This window comes from Agaricus bisporus (genome assembly GCF_000300575.1).
Source record: "Agaricus bisporus var. bisporus H97 unplaced genomic scaffold AGABI2scaffold_19, whole genome shotgun sequence".
Lineage (NCBI taxonomy): Eukaryota > Fungi > Basidiomycota > Agaricomycetes > Agaricales > Agaricaceae > Agaricus > Agaricus bisporus.
Window position 1 is genome coordinate 48,592 of NW_006267354.1, and position 19,988 is coordinate 68,579.

Below are 19,988 nucleotides of genomic sequence, written 5' to 3' on the forward strand. Positions count from 1 at the left end.
ATCAGCACCCAAATTCTTCTGCTACGAAGGAAACCTAGAACGTTTGTTCACTCGGAGGCGATGACACGATATTTGTAGAGAAAGAGAAAATCAAAAATCGGCTTGCAAAACGACGAACAGACTGCTAAGTAATCGACTTTTTCGACGCTCAGTGAGTCTGGCAAGTCACAGTGATACGGTGCGTTTCCTCTCGGAAGTCCTACAAACTACCATTCCATATAAGAATCTCAAAAATTCGAAGCTTCTTTTTCTTGCCCATGAATCACAAAAAGCAGTAACAAACGGAAAACCTGAGCCCGGCGGCTGACCCTACGTCCAATCTCTCTCTCACTACTTCATCCCAACCACCAACCCCAAAGCTCAAAAAAATGGCTGACCCAAATCAAGCGCCGCTGAGACCGTCGAGGAGAGCTAGTATCCATGCAATGATAAATATTAATTAGCATTCCTTTTTCTTTATCTCTTCCTTTTTTTAAGGTAAAATAGACATCTTTAGCGCTCATCTCCATGTTGGTAACTTTCGGATTGCAGTCGGATTAAACTACGGATAATATAGTTGGAATAGAAGTACATGTGATAATAGTAATATAGATATAATCGTTATAAGAGGTACAGTATGATACTTGTAACGCAAAAGGGAAATAGAAAATAAACCTATGTATAAAAATACAATCATAGCTAGGCCTCCGAGGCCTGAGACGCATCTATACCAGAGTCAAGCCCCCATGCGTGAGAGATCGGGTACATATATACCAACCGAATCAAACCTAGAAGACTCATACCAGCAATTACTCCACATGCAGAGAGCAATCCAACAGAGCGACTCGTCTGACCATTGAGCTGTAGATAGAGTAGAAAAATAGCGATACAAATTTGTTCACCGAGGTTGCTAAGAAACAAAAAAAAACGTTAATCATAAGTTTCAACAGAAGATATATATACATACAACCAGATCAGAAATTGGACAATCTCATCTCGTCGTGCAAGTTTGGGTTTATTATGCTGTTTAATATGTAAGTACCATAAATAGTGTAACTCGTTTTTTAAAAAAACTCACGCTATACCAGCCAGCTTGACGGGTCGAATCGATAATCACTTTACCGACCGACCAATGGCGCCAATTATCAATGTAGAAGGAAACCGTGATGATATAAAAGATGTATGCGTGAGTCATGCAAATCATTTCCACCAAATCCTGATATGGGTAGGAGCCGTAGATGAGGATGATTATAAAGCTAAAAAAACGTTCATTAATCTTTCGGGTATCTCATCGTGATACTTAAGAGAGCACTTACAAAAGTTGCATGAAAAGCAATGGAATACCGATCTCGGCATATTTATCACGTAGGTATATTTCGTCCTTGGCACTAAGTTCGATTCGGGTGGCTGACAACGGGGGTGATAAATATGATATAATGCGGGCAAGAATCGTCGGCGAGGGGGTAGGTTGTGGTGTCGTTTCGAGGAGTTGTGTCTTCTCCGTTGGAGGGGAGGCCATGAGACTTGAAAGAGGGGAGGGGGGAAAGGAGATCGGCGGGTTAATGCGAGCCCAGTGGCTGTGCCCTAAACCACGTGCCCCAAATGCCACGACGCAATCTCTCTCTCTCAGTCTCTTCTCCCCGACCCCCCCCTCAAATGGCTGACCCAACCAAACACGAAACCGAACAAGTCTTCAAAGTCCTCAAATCTCAAAAAGGCAACCATGTGCGTACAACGGTATTTTTTTAATTTCTAATTTTTTTTAATTTTTGTTTATATATACACTTTGTTGCTTATCTTTTTTTGCTAGACGTGTTTCGATTGTAGTGCTCGTAATCCGACATGGTCGAGTATCCCTTTCGGAGTATATATCTGCCTAAATTGTTCTTCTATCCATCGAAACATGGGTGTTCATATCTCTTTCGTTCGGTAAGTAAACCTCCTCCTCCTCCCTTCCCCTCCAAAAAACCAATCAATCCAACTCTCCGTCTTCCCTTTTGCTTCGCTGTAGATCAACGAATCTGGATACCTGGCAACTCCATCAACTCCGTAGAATGAAAATCGGCGGAAACGCATCTGCGACCGAATTTTTCAACAAACATGGTGGATCGAGTTTATTGAATGATTCGGATACCAAGAAGAAATATACATCACCTGCTGCAGAGTTGTACAAACAGGAATTAGAAAAGAGGGTCAAGGAGGATGCTGTCCGGTACGTCTTCCAAAAAATGAAATCAAAATCTTCATTCATGTATTTGATTAGGTATCCAAAGGGCATACACGTAGACGGTATTGATACTACAGGAGTGGAAACTCCTCCTCCGAAACAGGATGACGATTTCTTTGAATCGTGGTCTAAACCTTCGACTCCTAAACCCTCTTCGACGTCTAGTACGCCTGCCAGAATTGCTACACCTCCTGTTCTCGGAAGTCGTGCCAATTCCTCTACAACAACAACATCGACATCATCCTCCGCCTCACGCACATTAACCACCTCGTCCGCTGCCTCCCGATCTTCTCGCACCTCCACCACCTCCACTACATCAAACACCACAGCCAAGAAATCCAAACTCGGTGGATTAGGAGCACAGAAAACCAAAGCTGTCGATTTTGCAGCTGCAGAACGCAAGGCTCGTGAAGAAGAAGAACGGATCCGTCAATTGGGATATGACCGTGAACGTGAAGAAGCCGAAGAAAAAACTAGAAAAGAAGCCGAAAATAAACGAAAAGCCACTGAAATTGGGAAAATAGCGACTGTGACAACGACGACGTCGTCCTCGTCGCCCTCCTCGACTACCACGAAACCCGCGTTTGCGAGATTGGGATTCGGTGCTTTACCTGGCGCGGGTGCGGGTGCTGCTGCTGCTGCTATTGCTGCGCCTGCTGTTGCGAGCAAGGTGGCTGAAGATTCGCCTACGGTGGCTCGGGATCGATTTGGCAATCAGAAAGCGATCTCGTCTGATATGTATTTCGAGCGAAACTCGTATGACCCTGCGACTGTCAGCGAGGCCCAGACGCGTTTGCAGACGTTCCAGGGAGCGACGAGCATCTCGTCGAACCAGTACTTTGGGCGCGAGGAGGAAGAGGAGATGATGTCGCGGGACAATGCGGTGCTCGGCGACGGGAGTCTTGCGGGGCTGGAGAGTGCGGCGAAGGACGCGATGAGCCGGTTCCTGGCCAATCCGGACGTGCAGAATGTGGGGGAGAGCATCCGGACGGGGGCGCTGAAGCTGAGCGACTATTTGGCGCAGATGAACATGGACCGCTAGGGTTAGGGTTTCTTAGTTAGTTTAATAAATCAAAGCTTTTCACTTTTGCAACATTCACATCATGGCGGGGTCGAGGACGGACCTCCTCGCGTGGCTCAACGATCTTCTCCAGATCAACTACACAAAAATCGAACAGTGCGGCTCAGGCGGGGCGTACTGCCAGATCCTCGACAGCATCTATGGCGACGTCCCCATGTCCCGAGTCAAGATGAACGCCAAACACGACTACGAGTTCCTCGCCAACTACAAAATCATGCAAAACATTTTCAAGACCAAGAAAATCGATAGACCCATCCCTGTCGAGCGACTGTCCAAATGCAAGATGCAGGACAACCTCGAGTTTTTGCAGTGGATGAAGAAGTTTTGGGATTCGAATTATGGAGGGCATGTGTATGATGCTGTTGCGAGGAGGAAGGGGGTTCCGTTGGAGCCCCCGGCGACGGTTGCGCCGTTGAGCACGAGGAGTGGCACGGGCCTTAGTGCTGGCTCGGGTGGTCGCGCGGGGGGCAGGACGCCTGTCGGTGGCTTCAGATCGGGCAGTGCGCAGCCCAACGAGGCTGTCCAGCAGCTGCAGGCTCAGGTTCGCGACCTCAGCGGCCACCTTGAGGGCCTCGAAAAGGAACGCGATTTTTACTTTGAAAAGGTCATTATTTTTTTTTTAAATAAAGTTTTTTTTTGTCCCTGCTGATGACCAGCGATATTTTAGCTTCGCAACATCGAGATCCTCGTACAGACGCAGCTCGAGGTGCTCGAGGGCGAGAGCAAAGACGATGTGACGCTGCGCGAGATTCAAAAGATCCTATATTCTACTGAGGTGGGTTAGAACTCGCTCTCTCGCTTTATCGGTGCTTATCGAGCTCACAGGATGGCTTTGAGGTGCCTGAGAACGCTGCCGTCGACGAGGAGGAGACATTCTGAAGAGTTCCTTTATTACACATACCCTTAATACAGTTTTTTTTTTTCCGATTTTGTTTTGTTCCACGATGTTTGCGAAAGAATCGCCTCCCATGTTCCTATCTACAATCTCCACACCGCCACAGTACCTATACCTACAACGTCTTTACTGACGTCAGGCGCATCCACCTCTTCACGTAGCAGCATCGATGTCAGTGTGCACCCATCCACCTCAATTACTCATGCCATCCTATCCATTGAATCATCATCATCACCCCCCTTTTTGCTTACGTGATTTGAATTTATTAGTTACTGTACCATTAGTTCAACATATAGGCAAGTTGACAAATACGACTTTATCGCGCATTACCTGCGCCTTATCCTTCTCGAGCTTTTTATTTTTATTTTTATTTTTATTTTGGCCGGCCTGTGGTGCCAGTGGCAGGATACCGCTATCCGGATAGCGGTATTTTCCCACGAATTATATAAGCGCAACTGAATTGAATTGCGCGACAAGACAGACATACTCGTTCTCCCTCACCTCTGTTCATCGGTCCAAAGCACTGACGTGACGCTGAAACTGTTCTGCACATCCATGAACTCTCAAGTAAGTGCAGCCAGTGGTGGAGAAGGAGGACAGGCCAGTCACGAAATGTGAGTTATCCATTTCTATATTTGGTTTTTCGAGTGAGCTCATTTTGAACTCTGCAGGTCACAAGGAAACCACGCGGACCTTCCAAACGAACCAAGCTCGTCTCAACCAGGTGTGTGAAAATCATTTCTACAAGCAGTCGCCTACCATATCAACCAATGCACAGATATAAACGAGCATGTACCCACCACATCTGATGCTCTTCTATCAAACCAGCCACGTCTACGCGGTCGCCCTAGGACGAGACCACAAGTTTTTGGCCCAAAACGAAAGCGCGGTCGACCGAGGAAGTTGTCTATAGAGGAGGATGAGCGACCAGTCAAAAAGGCCCGTGATCGCCCCAGAAAGCAAGTCCGGGATTGCGGTCAGCCCGTAACAGTAAGACCTGTGCGTCCACGTTGGATATCAAACAACATTGACCTATACTGATATGTTTCTAGACTGATCCCGGAATACAAAAACACAGTACCAATGATCCACCTCACCCACCACCAGTTCAAACGACAGCTCCATCAGTTCCGGTAGCTGTTTCTGCGCCCTCCGCTTCAGGTAACACCACGCCGTGAGTACTTACTTCTTTTATGATGATCAACAAACATTTAATATCTATCTAGTCTCGTAACTGCTTCCCATCCACTCCGTCATGCTATCGTTGAAGATGAAAATCCCACGTGCGAAGTCGAGGACCATGTTGATGAAGATATCGAAGCTGATGGTACAGGTATTGGACTAGAAGAGGGTGGATATGCATTTAATGATGACGATGAAGATGATGATGTAGGGGATGATCAACAGGGAAAAATGGGAACACGGCGTGGACCACGACCACCACTGCGTACACTACCACCATGGCTAATGGAGCCGTTCCGCGCCGCTGTTGACAAGTCAAAGGTGCGAGACAAGGATGGCCTTCCTCCCTTGTACCAATCGTCAACTTTCTGGTTTCCGACTGCCTCACCTTTTTTCCTTTTACGTTCACAATCTCATGTACCACCACAAAAGCTGTACAATCCGAGGTTCTTTCTTTGGGACCCTCATGCATTATACAAGATCCCTTGTCCCAAATGTTCTCGCATGTTGAACCGGCATGAACCTATTCCCCAGCCTCGGCGCTGTGTTGACCTCACCTCAACGTTCTGGATAATCGGTTACCGATATCGCTGCCGGCACTGCACAAATCCAAACACTGGTCGACGATCTATCACATTCCGCAGTTGGGATCCACGCATCATGGCACTTTTACCAGCTGAGTTAGCTGCCGAGTTTCCTGCGTGTCTAAGCTACAGGTCGGGTATCTCGAAGCAACTGTTTGAGTTGATGCGAGCCACATTTCAAAACGGCGTAGGATCAAGTCAATTTGCTGATCTGCTCCGTGTTCAACATTTACTAGCATATGACAACTTACACCTCCAATACCTCAATCATTTGATTAATCGTCAGAAGGGACTTGATAGCTGGATCAACCCGACTAAACGTTTCGCACCATTTCTCCCATTTGACGACACAAGTGCTGAAGGACGCCATGGGTTTACACCTTCATCTGCATGGTTAAGGGACATGTATGATTCTTATATCGAATCACATCGGAATGAATTTAACCAGCACATGTCAATGCTGACTGGCGAAATCTGTGCTATTGACCATAGTCATAAAGTACGTCGGATACATTATATTGATAACAGATACGAGTGCTTATCTTACTCAGGTAACCAAACAGGTTGCTCGCATTGAAGGCGAACAGGTATTCACCGCTCTGCTCACTGTAACCAATGAGAAAGGTGAAATTCGGGTCTGTAATTTCGTCGCTACAAAATCACATTCTCAATTTGAAGATGCCTTGGCCCGAATGCGTAAATCATTGAGCTTATATGGACATCAACAACCGCTTCTCTTTTACACTGACAACATGGCGGATAGAAACCTCCTCGAAAACTCATTTCCGTCACTTCGGAAAGATGTTACCCCTCTCGAAAAGTATGCCCACCTTGATCCGTTTGAACTTCCTGGTGACTTTCGGGTGTCTACTTACGATACGACACAATCTATTAACACTGCCATCTCAACTATCTTGGATGATGTGCCGGTTGATGAGGGAGAGATTGTAGTTGGGTTTGATACGGAATGGAACGTCATGTTGACACCACAAGGCCGTGTTAGGAGCAGTGGAACGACAGCAATAATTCAAGTCGCGTACAAAAACCGAGTGTGTATCCTACAGGTATGCACATACAGTATATTATCAATTCGTGTCTGCTTATCCAATGTCTTTGTAGATCAGCGACATGATTGCTCAACAAGAACTTCCACATCAGCTAGATCTTTTCCTCTCCCACCCTCGCATACGAAAAGTAGGACGGCTGGTTGCTGGTGACCTCAGCAATCTTCAAAAGGCTTATCGCAAGCCGTCAGGGTCATTCAAGGGAGCGCTCGACATTGCTCAACTTGCGAAAGATCGTCACTTAATCACCAGCACTGCCAATATTGGACTGGCTGATCTTGCAGCCATTATCCTCCGGAAACGTCTTGACAAAAACACACCTTTGCGAACTAGCCAATCTTGGGAAAATAGGCATTTGACAGACGAACAGGTGCTTTACGCAGCAAAAGACGCTTGCATTTCACTGGCAATCTATCACCAGCTTATCACAAATTACGTGGTACCTTACTTACTTCCACAAAATACTCCACCTCTCACGCCTGTGCTTGTATACAATTCAAACTCACGTCGTACAATCGCCGAAGGTGTTCTTTCATCCAAAAGCCCAAACCTTGTTTCTGATGGCCTGCTTGCATCAACACATACAATTGTCGATGTTCAACATGTTCTTGTACCTGGTGCGGTTATTAAATCCCACAATAATCGCAGTCTTGAAAGTTTCGGTCAACCTCCATTTACCATAACTTGTTTCCGAGATCATTTACGTGTTTATTCACCCGTGCATTCACACTGTCCGTCATCCGATCCTCCCATAGTAGAGGGTCCACTGGAACAACCAATGGTGTGCGAGGTTTCCGATGAAACTAGTGATCATGATGAAATGATATCGGTGGGAGAAGCATTAGAAAGTGACATGTCAGGCCTAACCCAAGACATCCATCCGCTTCAATCTGATCAAGCGCCCTTTCATTCAGCGCAGACAAAACTCGGTACAGAAGAGCTACTTGGTATTATCAAAGATCCAAATGAATGGGACAATATAATTCATAGCCGAGTTCTCAAAGATGTTTGGCATATTTTCCACATGTTCTATATTCCTGTTACCCATGGCTTGCGAAAACAGTTCACACGAGAGCTTCGTGATGCTATTTTTGTTCCAGATTCGGAGGATCGAAATCGCATCAATGCATGGGGAGCAATACAAAACCCACCAAGGACGTATGAACAGCTTCGTAATTCATCTCCAGAATGGACGCGGAAAAGGTGTCGACATACAATACCTCCCCCACACATACTCTACCCTATTGTACGGAAAGTCTTTGCGACATATGGCCCTTTACAAGACCCAACAACAAAGAAATCACTGTTTTCTAATAATGACCAATGGCAAACTGCACGCAATATTCTCGATCTTATCCGAAAAGGTTTTGTGTCAGATCCTCCGGGCATTTCTCTATACAGGCAGGTTGGGATCGATGCAAAGTCACGTCTCCCAATGTATAGATGCGTCCGTGGAACAAATGCTACTGAAGGAGGTGTCCACACTCATATCCGATCCCGACTTCCGAAGTTTGGAGTATCAATTCGTCATGTCCAATCAGCACTACTTGACTTTACACTCCATCACAATCTCCTAGTAAGTGTTTCTACTCCGAAAAATCAGGAAGCTTAAATTCCGTAATCAGGTTGGTACCTATAACTCCACAGGCCAGCGTTATCGAGGCCATTTTTCAATCTGGATCACGAACAGAATTCAAGAACTTCTTGTTATTCTCAAAAATAAGTTTTCGAGACCCGTTGAGACTGATAGTTGGGTCAACGGAAACATGTACATTCCAACATCAGAAGTAATAGGAATCCTTCCAATTCCACATGACATCCGAAATAGCAGCAAGATGGCTTCGTATCATGCATCATCAGACCGTGAACACAAACATTGGTTCATGGCCTCAATGCAAAACACTCGAAAGGCTGTTCTTCCGGTACACACGCAAGCTGAGCGTGATCTGTTTCGCTCGCTAATGGAGACTGAACCCGCATTCTCACCGAGATCAGGAGGTCCATGTTGGAATGATGCTGTCATTAAATGGAATGAATATGCTGAGAAGACAGATGGAGTCTACTACAAGGTTCAGAATTCATTTATGAGCCCTTTCGCATATAAACTAAACACTCTACAGCTTGTTGAGCATCTCAAGGTGTATTCTTCGAAGTGGAATTCACTCCTCCATGTCAAGGAAGCACTATCACTGACGTCTGATGCTCGCCAACCACTTACAAAGCTAATTCATGATCCCAGTCGTTCCTCAAATGTGCCTCCAGTTTTACCAACTATTCCACACCCACTACGAGTTGAATTGGGACAGCTTGAAGGTGGTACAGTGACTCGGGACTCCACCAGGCCTTTGGACACGGCCAACTTGAACCACAGTGCTATGGCTAGTCGGTACTTTCCTGACTCAACTCTCTTGCGAGCCCCATCTGTCGCCCTGGAAACGCGGAGATCAGTTGTTGAACCAGAGACACACCAGGCTCAGATTGGCCAAACAACAAGAAGACGAAGAACATGCCGGAAATGCGCCTTGCCAGATTGTAAGGGTAAGCGGGCAGTAGTGGACTGCCGGAATAAGTGCCAGGATTGCGGGGAATTCCAGTGCCGGGGTAGAAACAGTCGAAAACTCTATCTGACTTGCAGGGAGGGCTGGGATTAAATTATATCTAATCAAACGTGATGTATCTAATCCTGGGACAAATGAGTTCAAGGTGGTATACGATAAGATGGTCAAAAACGTTAGAAAAATCGTCGAAATTGATTATCGAACTAAGGGCCAGCAGGATAACAGGGTCAACTGAACCGAGCTAGTGGTATTTTAACTCTTGGCACTGGTTTGCAAATTGAAATGCAATGCCGGTGAATGTGGGGTGAACAAACGAGAACATTATGTTTCTCTTCTCTTCCTTTCTCGATTTTATTTTATTTTATTTTATTTTTCATTTCCCTTGCCACTGGAACCGCTATCCGGCCTTTATTTTTTATTTTTTTGGTGGAGCAAGGGTCTAACATCGCAGACAAGGTCAGCATGCTAGATCCGCTAGCGGCCTAGGACGGCCTGAATAAAAGAGGCTACACCTCCCGGGGAAATGCATTGCGCACGCCTAGGAACTCTGTAGGCAGTGTGGGGCTCCGATTTAACGTATACCCACTAAAAACCCGGGATTTGCTATCCAGTTGTCTGGTAGGAGATCTTCGTCCTTTAGTAGACCTTTCCAGGTCGCTTTAACTTTGTCGGCACTTAGTGCCTTATTCCCATATTTCCTCTCGTTCGTTTGGAGGCAGTCGACTCTGAGACGGAGATTTATTTGGGCCTGTAGGGCGTTCTCTATGTTGGTTTTGCTAGGCCATTTTGTTCTGTCATTTGAATCGCTGATTACTCTTTTACATTGTAGTGACCATATTTTGTATGCCGCTTCCGAGATTAGAATCTGGTACAGTCTCGTTTGACCCATATTTACTTTCCCATCATCGTAGGTGAGTTTGGCTGATGCACATCCCAGGATTTCCCCGTAAGTAGGTTTGAGCCATGTGTGGTGCCGTAGGGTCCATAACCTACCGACTTCGTTCCAAACGTCGCTTTGTCCCGGTGCGTCGCATTGAGTTAATATGTGTTCCATTGATTCGGTTACGTTGCAGGTTTGGCATATGGCTCGTTCCTCATAGCCTACATCGGGGAAATGGGAGATTCAAGATTAGGCATAAATTACCCAGAAATTATAGCCGATTACAGATATCATAGACTAGGTTTGTCTCTATTTACCAAATTCACAAAATTACTGTAATCACGAACTGATGTCAATCGGTGCGAAGTTAAATTACTCTAAATTATTCACTGATGTCAATCGGTGCGAAGCTAACTTATTCTAAATTATTTCAAGCTACATACCGTCATATATAAATGATTCCCATGGATGTTCATAAGATATTCTAGGTTTAAACCGAAAAGTTATGTATTATTAACTGCATTGGCTTCTATTATCTTCTTTCACATAGTATAACCATATGAGCCAAATTATACTCTTGTTTCCTCTCGTTGAAAACTTAAATGATTTTAATAAGACCACGAAGCAAACTCGATTCATTCAGGGAGCCGTAACGACAAGTACTATATGAAAGTGTTTGATAAAACCTAATTAAAGTGGTTGCGAACATGGCTGCTCGGGTACCTGTTTGGGTCCGACCTGAGCTCCATTCGCATTATCATCCTCATCCGAGTCACCCCCCTCCATGCCCCCGAAATCAACTATCCGTTCAAGATTTTCGTTAACCATATTCCTCTGAAGGGTGCTTCCCGCTCTATTGTGTTGCATCAGTACTCGAAACAAACTAGAACGAGGCAACAGCTTACTTAACCAGATTGTAGATCCGATGCAACATCGCGTGGTATTTCGGAATTGACTTGTTCTTGAGGCTACTGATATAGCTCGTGTGACCAGTAAAAATATCTTCGACAGTATCTGCGATAAAATCGGAGTTGATACGCATGCCCGTGGACCAGTCAGATATAGTTGCCTGTACAGCTGTGGAAATCAAGGCGAGAACGGATGGGGGGATCTCAAGTCGATCTGGGCGCCTCGGATTGGTTGACTTGAAAATGATGGCATGCTGGTCACCAAGGCGAGCTTTGCGGCTGCCTTCCTTAAACACGAACTCCTTGAGGGTATGGATGATGCAGGGATGCTCGTAGGGGCGTGTGGTTATGGGAGTACGATCCTGGGTACATCAAAATTACATTTATAATCTTATCTCAATCAATGACTTACTGGAGTTTCCGGAAATAAATATGTTGCATCTCCAATATAATCCTTTACACGACGTCGGATATTATCGGGATCATTGTCTGTTGCAAACCGGTAAAAAAATCCTACACTTGGAACAGTGATCGCCTTGACATTGCTTCGGAGTAACACCATACGGTGATTTATCTAGGTATAGAAGTCATTTAAAGGTATGAGTATGGAGAACTGCTACTTACAGTACGACCTAGATCTCGGCGGAAAATACGGTCTTGACTGACACGTTCGGCAAGTCCTTCCATCGATAGCTTGTTGGCTTCCTCCTGAATGATATTACCGATAAACAAGTACTCCGGGTCACTGAGACCAAAAAACCCTTTGAACAAACCCTGTCGTGTAACTTCCACCTCGGTATTGTTGAGGACCTTGCGGAGCGCTTCTGGCTGTGACTTGAGACAGATAAGCTGAGTACGCCGCCGTGGTGGATTGTACTGAGCTGCTGGCCCCCAAACAGTTCCTTCAGTATTCGTTGATGATGCCTAAACATTAAGTTTATCTCAATATGATTGTCAAGTAAATGTCTCGACTTACTCTTGCGCTCATCGTAGATGAGGATCGGGACTTTTGCCATTGAGGTACCTGGTTCGAATATGTTAGATATGGCAATGATGGAATAGCCAGCAGTGACTTACTTCAGATTCATACCGAGATGCACGGGAGGAATTCGAAACTGAACGCGAGGATTGAGGAGTGCGCTGACTGGTTGTATTGGTGTCGCTCTCTGGATTGAATACCTGAGCTGTCTTGAAATAAAGTCAATAGTCAACTTCGTCAATAACAAAAATGAATCACCTCAACACGAATCGTGTCACGGGCTTTGAAAGGATTGACGTCTCCTTCTTCTTCGTCTCCTTCTTCTTCGTCTCCTTCTTCTTCGTTGCTGTCATCCGAGCTATCACTAGTCCTGTCATCTTCGTTATTGCCAGGCTTTGAAGCAATATTACCTGACTCAGGATCTTCACCGTCGGTACTCTCATGTATAGATGGAGGACGCTTCTGGGGTTTAGGCCTGGTTGATTTCACAACAGGCGCATGGTTGGATTTCCCAGAAGCCATCATAAATGAATAGTGAGCAAAATATTGTTGAATAATAATAATAGTATTGATGCTATCATAAGCTCATACCTATTAATACATGCATGTGGATACTCGCTATCCACCTTACTCTTGAGCGACTCATCGCTCACTCATCGCTCCTATCCACTCTGTGATGCTATACGAGTAAGCTGAGCAATTACTCATAATTGCTCTATGGACTTTAGTGTGGAACACTTAGATAGTTTAGTATATATACTGTACACATTCCATTACTTTAATAACAATTCGAACACTAGTTCTACTCGTCTACTCAAGTTCTATCCAAAGCAAGCTCTCTATAAACTCTCTACACTTTATCCAGTAAGTTCTACCAACTCACCACTAGCGCCAGTTAGCTGCTGGCTTAACAGGTTATGGGCCCCGATCGCCTACTCACTAAGTGCAGACGTTGCACTGGTTCGAGAGGGTTGATCTGTAACCTGGATCCATAAAGTGAAAGAGACTATGCCCAGATCTCTCAACCTTTTGGTTGATCACTGTTCCAGTCACTTCACCTATTTACAGGCGGAAGAAACCTTTTAACTTTGATTCATTCACTGGAAACGAGTTTCTACAATGTGCTGATTGATCTTCAATACAGATCCAATCAACAATGTCTCACGTTATGGCACTTCTTCCTTCGGTTGCAATGCTTACCGGTGCAGAAAACTACATTACCTGGAGGAACGCGATGTCCGATATCTTGACATTACTCCCCGCAGAAGGATTCCCTTTCAGTGGCCTTGATGTTTGTGAAAACAAATGGTCAATCCAATTAAGAAACATCCCTGTTAGAACCTTGCCAGAATATCACGGCGTCACGCTGTCACATCTGTCACATATTTTATTACATAATAATTTCCCTCTGCTGCTACAGTTCGACGGAGGCTAAACTATCGGCATACTGCTAAAATGGCGCAAGCTACAGACTTACCAATTGAACTTATCGATCTAATCTTATCTTTCTTACCTCCGAACCATGCGGAACAAGTACAATGGTGAAGAAGGTCGGCGGCTATAGGAAGAGAGGACAGACCGGAAGGTTGGAACCTATCGGATCATCGGTGCAGGCGATGTGGGAGGGTAACCTTAGCAATGTGGGACTATGAGGAACAGAAGGCGTGGGTAATACAGAGATGGGGATACTGGGGACCACGACACTGGGCAATAGCCGGATTCTTCGTACTATGCCCATGTGATGCGATGTTGGGGAATTACTTCGGGAGGTATTGGTTTGTGTGAGTAAATTACCGGTTTAGGAGTTGTTTGTACTTGTGGACACTTTTATGGTTTGTTTGGTGTTGTTGACGTTTTTATGATCAATTTACCTTTGTTTACTTACTTCTTACTCCACTCTTCTTTTCGCATGTCAAATGTATAATTAGTTTACTTTCTCATAATGTACTTCTTTTCTCATGTCAGTATATAAATAGTTACCTAGGGTAATTGGTCTGTGCGCCGTAGTCTAGGTATATAAAGTAGGTAGAAACTTGTAGAAGACTCCGTCGAGTTCTCTTAGGTTCACGCCTAATATTACTTTTGTCACTATACTCTTTAGTTCTTGAGTTTAGGTGTGACCTGTGACATCACAGTCACAGTCGCCCTAACAGTAGAACTCGACTACTCCGGGGATCGCACAGCACAGTGCCCTCCCCATCTTTTACTCTCTACTCGCCCTCTACTCTCTGCGTGCCATCGCGGCCGCCACACACATAGCCGTCCCTAGGCTTAAAGGGTGTCTGTGCATAAACACAATGTGCACCGTGGACATCAGTGGTTTAACACAGACCATTGATAAGACGAGACCTTCCATACTGTGTGGTGTTATTTTTACCCCTGTATTACCCCTTTTGTAACTTCAATTATAAACCTTGTGCTGCGCTTGCATTGTCAAGTGGTACACGCAGAGGAGTGACACTGCCACATTAAGTGCGTGTCTAGATTAGCGTGAAGACCCGTCTTCGTATATAGCTTTATCTAGGGCAGTAGTCTTTCCCTTTGCCAGTGCGGCATTTCTCGAATAAACCTTTTTCTTTTCTATACGCGTCCAAGTGAAGCAGGCTATTGGCTTCATTGGATTGGTGGATACGCACCAGGTGACAGGAAAAGACCTCCCTCACCTTCCTCAAAATTTCTCACCGAACACCGCCCGGAACATTCCGAGTACCTTCCTCTGAAAGCGAGGAAGAAGAAGAACACGCCTCGGAAATCCAGTCTGAGGAATCAGAACCAGAACAACGAGAACCTTCCGTATCCCCCCTACCCCTATATCAACCACCTCCCCCCGAATATCACGAACCAAACATGTCTACTGCCCAACAAATCATGGACCAACTAAACGCTCAACAAGCCCTCATCCAACAACTGCAGCAGCAACTCGCCCAGCTGCAGAACAACCCGCAACCAGGTCCACCAGGCCCACAAGGACCAGCGGGGGATGACGGAGAAACCCCCATCGTTCAAGTAGTACCGCCACAAATTGATGTGGCAAGACCAAAAATATTCTCAGGAGATGGGAAGGAGCTGAGTGGTTTTATAACGGCTTGCAAAATCTATTTGAGTTTAAAAATGGTGGGCAGACTGCAGGGGGATCAAATCACATGGATACTATCGTATATACAAGGAGGAGCAGCGGAGTTGTGGAAGGTAAACATCATGGAAATGATTGAAAACGGCGAACAAGAAGCTCCAGCCGTCACGGAGGAGCTTTTCGATAGTCTTCGGAACAATTTCGGAGATGCAGATGAGGAGAGTACGGCAGTAGGGAAGTTGAGGTTAATCAAGCAAGGAAGCAAGAGCGCGGAGGAACATGTACAGGAATTCAAAAGGATTGCACGAGATAGCGGATACGAGGGACGAGCCCTCATCGAAGAATTCAAAAGAAGTTTGTCAGGAAGAATTAGGAAGGCATTGATGGAGTCAGAAAATCCACCAACCACCATTAGGAGTTGGTACGACAGGAGTATGAAATTAGATAGGCAGTGGAGACAGGCGTTGTTGGATAGTGGAGCGACGGGAATGTTCATGGATAAGATGTTTGCAGAGGAAGAAGGGTTCAAGCTGGAACCTTTAGAAAGACCAATCCCGGTCAAAAATGTTGATGGGACAATCAACGCATCTGGAGCAGTAACACACTGAGTTGCTGCAAACGTGTACTACAAAGGGCATAAAGAAAGAGTACACTTCGAAATATGTGGCCTAGGAAAGAATAAGGTCATATTAGGAATGCCTTGGTTGCAGATGCATAATCCGGAAATCGATTGGGAGAAAGGAGAGGTAAAGATGACCAGGTGCCCAGACGGGTGTGGGTACAAAGACAAAGGAAAAACCAAAGAAAAACAGGAAGAAATACGAAAAATAGAAGGACCAAGAAAATCAACTAGGCAGTTGATGAAGGAAGCACGAGAGGAAGAGAAAAGGGAAAAACCTGACATGTCGCACAAACAATATGCAGGTTGGAAATTAGTTTCCTTCCCGAAAAAATCAAGTTGGGGAACAGTATTGCAGTATAGATGTGAAGAGTGTGGAATCCAAACGTCGGAACATTTGCTGAGCAAACACAAATGCCCAGCAAAAGAGGAAATCGCCTTAGACGAGTTTGGGATGCCATACGAAAGAAGTGATGACGAAGAGGAAGGGCCAACCATGGCCAAGATAGAAGCATATGAAGAGGAGCAGGAAGAAATCAGAGATGAGGAAGAAAGATACGAACGGGTGAACAAAGCAGTAGGGAGATTCACCACTCCCAAGAACATCATTGAAGGGATCGCATTGGGAGTCGAAGCAGCATTTGCTAGGGAATTGGCACGTAACAGGTGTGCTAATAGTGGAGCTGAGGGGTTGGCACAACAACCCAAAGAGAAAGCTGAGGGGTGGGCGCAATCTGTTAGAACCTTGCCAGAATGTCACGGCGTCACGCTGTCACACCTGTCACATATTTTATTACATAATAATTTCCCTCTGCTGCTACAGTTCGACGGAGGCTAAACTATCGGCATACTGCTAAAATGGCGCAAGCTACAGACTTACCAATTGAACTTATCGATTTAATCTTATCTTTCTTGCCTCCGAACCATGCGGAGCAAGTACAATGGAGAAGGGCGGCGGCGGCTATAGGAAGAGAGGCAAGACCGGTAGGTTGGAACCTATCGGATCATCGGTGCAGACGGTGTGGGAGGGTATGCTTAGCAATGTGGGACTATGAGGAGCAGAAGGCGTGGGTGATACAGAGATGGGGATACTGGGGGCCGCGACAATGGGCAATAGCCGGATTCTTTGTGCTATGTCCATGTGATGCGATGTTAGGTAACTACTTCGGGACGTATTGGTTTGTGTGAGTAGATTACCGGTTTAGGAGTTGTTTGTGCTTGTGGACACTTTTATGGTTTGTTTGGTGCTGTTGACATTTTTATGATCAATTTACTTTTGTTTACTTACTTCTTACTCCACTCTTCTTCTCTCATGTCAAATGTATAATTAATCTACTTTCTCATACGTACTTCTTTTCACATGTCAGTATATAAATAAGTTACCTAGGGTAGTTGGTCTGTGCGCCGTAGTCTAGGTATATAAAGTAGGTAGAAACTTGTAGAAGACTCCGTCGAGTTCTCTTAGGTTCACGCCTAATAAACTTTTATCACTTTCCTCTATAGTTCTTAAGTTCAGGTGTGACCTGTGACATCTCAGTCACAGTCGCCCTAACAGTAGAACTCGACTACTCCGGGGATCGCACAGCACAGTGCCCTCCCCATCTTTTACTCTCTATTCGCTCTCTACTCTCTGCGCGCCATCGCGGCCGCCACACACATAGCCGGTCCCTAGGCTTAAGGGGTGTCTGCGCATAAACACAACGTGCGCCGTGGACATCGGTGGTTTGACACAGACCATCGATAAGACGAGACCTACCATACTGTGTGGTGTTATTTTCTATCCCTGTACTACCTCATTTGTAACTTCTTGTATAAACCTTGTGCTGCGCTTGCATTGTCAAGTGGTACACGCAGAGGAGTGACATTGCCACATTAAGTGCGTGTCTAGATTAGCGTGAAGATCCGTCTTCGTATATAGCTTTATCTAGGGCAGTAGTCGTTCCCTTCGCCAGTGCGGCATTTCTTAAATAAAAACTTTTTTTCTTTTTGTATACACGTTCAAGTGAAGCAGGCTATTGGCTTCATTGAACTGGTGGATACGTATCAGGTGACAGGAAAAGACCTCCCTCACCTTCTTCAAAATTTCTCACCGATTACCGCCCGGAACATTCCGAGTACCTTCCTCTGAATCTGAGGAAGAAGAAGAATCCGCCTCGGAATTCCAATCTGAGGAATCCGAACCAGAACAACGACAACCGTCCGTATCCCCCCTTCCCCTATATCAACCACCCCCCCCCGAATACCACGAGCCAGACATGGCCAACCCCCAAGATATAATCAATCAGCTGAACGCTCAGCACACCCTCATCACCCAACTGCAGCAGCAACTCGCCCAGCTACAGAACAACCCGCAACCGGGTCCACCAGGCCCACAAGGTCCACCAGGGGACGACGGAGAAACCCCCATCGTCCAAGTAGTAGCGCCACCAATCGATGTGGCAAGACCAAAGATATTCTCAGGAGACGGAAAGGAGCTGAGTGGCTTCATAACGGCATGCAAAATTTATCTGAGTTTAAAAATGGTAGGAAGACTACAAGGGGATCAGATGACGTGGATACTATCATATGTACAAGGAGGAGCGGCGGAGTCTTGGAAGGAGAACATCATGGAGATGATTGAAAACGGCGAACAAGAAGCTCCAGCCCACACGGAGGAGCTTTTTGATAGTTTGCGGAACAATTTCGGAGATGCGGATGAGGAGAGTACGGCAGTAGGAAAGTTGAGGTTGATCGAGCAAGGAAGCAAGAGCGCGGAAGAGCATGTACAGGAATTTAAGAGGATAGCACGAGACAGCGGATATGAGGGACGAGCCCTCATCGAAGAATTCAAGAGAAGTTTATCAGGAAGAATTAGGAAAACGCTGATGGAAGCGGAAAATCCACCAACTACTATCAGGAGTTGGTACGAGAGGAGCATGAAGCTGGATAGGCAGTGGAGGCAGGCGAAGGCAGAAGAAGACTACTATCGGCGGGGGCAAGCGAAGCCCCAACTACGAACCCACACCCCCAACAACACTTTCGTGAGGCCACAGCCTCAACGTCGAGATCCCAACGCGATGGATGTCGACACTGCCGCAGGACCCAGTCGAGGTCCTATCAAGTGTTACAAGTGTGGAAAATTGGGGCATATGGCCAAGAACTGCTGGAGCAAGGCTCCGGCTCGAGATGTGCGAACGTTAGATGTGGACGAGCAGCGGGACTATTGGAAGAGGATGTTCGAGGAGGAACAGAAGAATTTAAAAGAGTAAAGGAAGCAAAGTCTCCTCGTTTGACTTCCTACAACAAATTTGATGTACTATGTAACGAAATCAATGTTTTGGACACTGTACAAGAGGAGAGTTTCCTTGTAAGGACAATACGACCTTTAAGGGAAATTAAGCTGAATGTGGGGGTAGAGAAGTTGGACACACATGATGGAGTGGGAGTACAGGCGTTATTGGATAGTGGAGCAACGGGGATGTTCATGGACAAGGCGTTTGCAGAGGAAGAAGGGTTCAAGCTGGAACCTTTAGAAAGACCAATCCCGGTCAAGAATGTTGATGGGACAATCAACGCATCTGGAGCAGTGACACACCGAGTTGCTGCAAACGTGTACTACAAAGGGCATAAAGAAAGAGTACACTTCGAAATATGTGGCCTAGGAAAGAATAAGGTCATATTAGGAATGCCTTGGTTGCAGATGCATAATCCAGAAATCGATTGGGAGAAAGGAGAGGTAAAGATGACCAGGTGCCCAGACGGGTGTGGGTACAAAGACAAAGGAAAAACCAAAGAAAAACAGGAAGAAATACGAAGGGTAGAAGAACCAAGGAAATCAACTAGGCAGTTGATGAAGGAAGCACGAGAGGAAGAGAAAAGGGAAAAACCTGACATGTCGCACAAACAATATGCAGGTTGGAAATTAGTTTCCTTCCCGAAGAAATCAAGTTGGGGAACAGTATTGCAGTATAGATTGCGAG

General features: G+C 45.7%; 9 protein-coding genes across 9 annotated transcripts; 6 read left to right on the forward strand and 3 right to left on the reverse strand.

Annotated features, from left to right (window-relative positions):
• Positions 1 to 678: 678 nt before the first annotated feature.
• On the reverse strand, positions 679 to 1,498 carry AGABI2DRAFT_181777 (hypothetical protein; the record flags this gene model as incomplete). The annotated part of the gene is made up of 4 exons (XM_006457579.1): positions 679 to 889; positions 947 to 1,002; positions 1,058 to 1,235; positions 1,296 to 1,498. 4 exons carry the CDS (start codon positions 1,496 to 1,498, stop codon positions 679 to 681), a joined length of 648 nt encoding a protein of 215 aa, XP_006457642.1.
• Positions 1,499 to 1,630: 132 nt separating this feature from the next.
• AGABI2DRAFT_196248 (hypothetical protein) lies at positions 1,631 to 3,307 on the forward strand. Its single transcript, XM_006457580.1, has 4 exons — positions 1,631 to 1,704; positions 1,790 to 1,908; positions 1,991 to 2,191; positions 2,243 to 3,307. The coding sequence occupies exons 1-4, from the start codon at positions 1,636 to 1,638 to the stop codon at positions 3,246 to 3,248; spliced, it is 1,395 nt and encodes a 464-aa protein (XP_006457643.1). The 5' UTR covers positions 1,631 to 1,635; the 3' UTR covers positions 3,249 to 3,307.
• AGABI2DRAFT_196249 (microtubule binding protein) lies at positions 3,291 to 4,341 on the forward strand. The gene is made up of 3 exons (XM_006457581.1): positions 3,291 to 3,891; positions 3,955 to 4,062; positions 4,113 to 4,341. Exons 1-3 carry the CDS (start codon positions 3,310 to 3,312, stop codon positions 4,164 to 4,166), a joined length of 744 nt encoding a protein of 247 aa, XP_006457644.1. The 5' UTR covers positions 3,291 to 3,309; the 3' UTR covers positions 4,167 to 4,341.
• A 1,089-nt stretch (positions 4,342 to 5,430) lies between these two features.
• On the forward strand, positions 5,431 to 7,346 carry AGABI2DRAFT_38053 (hypothetical protein; the record flags this gene model as incomplete). Its single annotated transcript, XM_006457560.1, has 3 exons — positions 5,431 to 6,447; positions 6,500 to 7,012; positions 7,068 to 7,346. Coding segments are annotated over 3 exons (1,809 nt in total), but the record flags the coding sequence as incomplete, so codon positions are not given.
• Positions 7,347 to 8,790: 1,444 nt separating this feature from the next.
• On the forward strand, positions 8,791 to 9,744 carry AGABI2DRAFT_230134 (hypothetical protein). The gene is made up of 2 exons (XM_006457582.1): positions 8,791 to 9,081; positions 9,133 to 9,744. Exons 1-2 carry the CDS (start codon positions 8,848 to 8,850, stop codon positions 9,661 to 9,663), a joined length of 765 nt encoding a protein of 254 aa, XP_006457645.1. The 5' UTR covers positions 8,791 to 8,847; the 3' UTR covers positions 9,664 to 9,744.
• Positions 9,745 to 10,141: 397 nt separating this feature from the next.
• On the reverse strand, positions 10,142 to 10,624 carry AGABI2DRAFT_80021 (hypothetical protein; the record flags this gene model as incomplete). The annotated part of the gene is made up of 1 exon (XM_006457583.1): positions 10,142 to 10,624. One exon carries the CDS (start codon positions 10,622 to 10,624, stop codon positions 10,142 to 10,144), a length of 483 nt encoding a protein of 160 aa, XP_006457646.1.
• Positions 10,625 to 11,140: 516 nt separating this feature from the next.
• On the reverse strand, positions 11,141 to 12,859 carry AGABI2DRAFT_123493 (hypothetical protein; the record flags this gene model as incomplete). Its single annotated transcript, XM_006457584.1, has 7 exons — positions 11,141 to 11,303; positions 11,356 to 11,720; positions 11,771 to 11,932; positions 11,983 to 12,282; positions 12,335 to 12,382; positions 12,436 to 12,546; positions 12,596 to 12,859. The coding sequence occupies 7 exons, from the start codon at positions 12,857 to 12,859 to the stop codon at positions 11,141 to 11,143; spliced, it is 1,413 nt and encodes a 470-aa protein (XP_006457647.1).
• A 2,325-nt stretch (positions 12,860 to 15,184) lies between these two features.
• On the forward strand, positions 15,185 to 17,444 carry AGABI2DRAFT_147132 (hypothetical protein; the record flags this gene model as incomplete). The annotated part of the gene is made up of 5 exons (XM_006457585.1): positions 15,185 to 15,831; positions 16,264 to 16,695; positions 16,967 to 17,058; positions 17,186 to 17,213; positions 17,417 to 17,444. 5 exons carry the CDS (start codon positions 15,185 to 15,187, stop codon positions 17,442 to 17,444), a joined length of 1,227 nt encoding a protein of 408 aa, XP_006457648.1.
• A 1,449-nt stretch (positions 17,445 to 18,893) lies between these two features.
• Positions 18,894 to 19,346, forward strand: AGABI2DRAFT_213125 (hypothetical protein; the record flags this gene model as incomplete). Its single annotated transcript, XM_006457586.1, has 1 exon — positions 18,894 to 19,346. The coding sequence occupies one exon, from the start codon at positions 18,894 to 18,896 to the stop codon at positions 19,275 to 19,277; it is 384 nt and encodes a 127-aa protein (XP_006457649.1). The 3' UTR covers positions 19,278 to 19,346.
• Positions 19,347 to 19,988: the final 642 nt, after the last annotated feature.

Coding starts and splice junctions, on each gene's coding strand:
- AGABI2DRAFT_196249 (XM_006457581.1), top strand. CDS start 3,310: ATGGCGGGGTCGAGGACGGACCTCCTCGCGTGGCTCAACGATCTTCTC. Junction 3,892..3,954: donor GCGATTTTTACTTTGAAAAG/GTCATTATTTTT, acceptor GCGATATTTTAG/CTTCGCAACATCGAGATCCT. Junction 4,063..4,112: donor AGATCCTATATTCTACTGAG/GTGGGTTAGAAC, acceptor TCGAGCTCACAG/GATGGCTTTGAGGTGCCTGA.
- AGABI2DRAFT_230134 (XM_006457582.1), top strand. CDS start 8,848: ATGGCTTCGTATCATGCATCATCAGACCGTGAACACAAACATTGGTTC. Junction 9,082..9,132: donor CAGATGGAGTCTACTACAAG/GTTCAGAATTCA, acceptor AACACTCTACAG/CTTGTTGAGCATCTCAAGGT.
- AGABI2DRAFT_196248 (XM_006457580.1), top strand. CDS start 1,636: ATGGCTGACCCAACCAAACACGAAACCGAACAAGTCTTCAAAGTCCTC. Junction 1,705..1,789: donor AATCTCAAAAAGGCAACCAT/GTGCGTACAACG, acceptor TTTTTTTGCTAG/ACGTGTTTCGATTGTAGTGC. Junction 1,909..1,990: donor GTTCATATCTCTTTCGTTCG/GTAAGTAAACCT, acceptor GCTTCGCTGTAG/ATCAACGAATCTGGATACCT.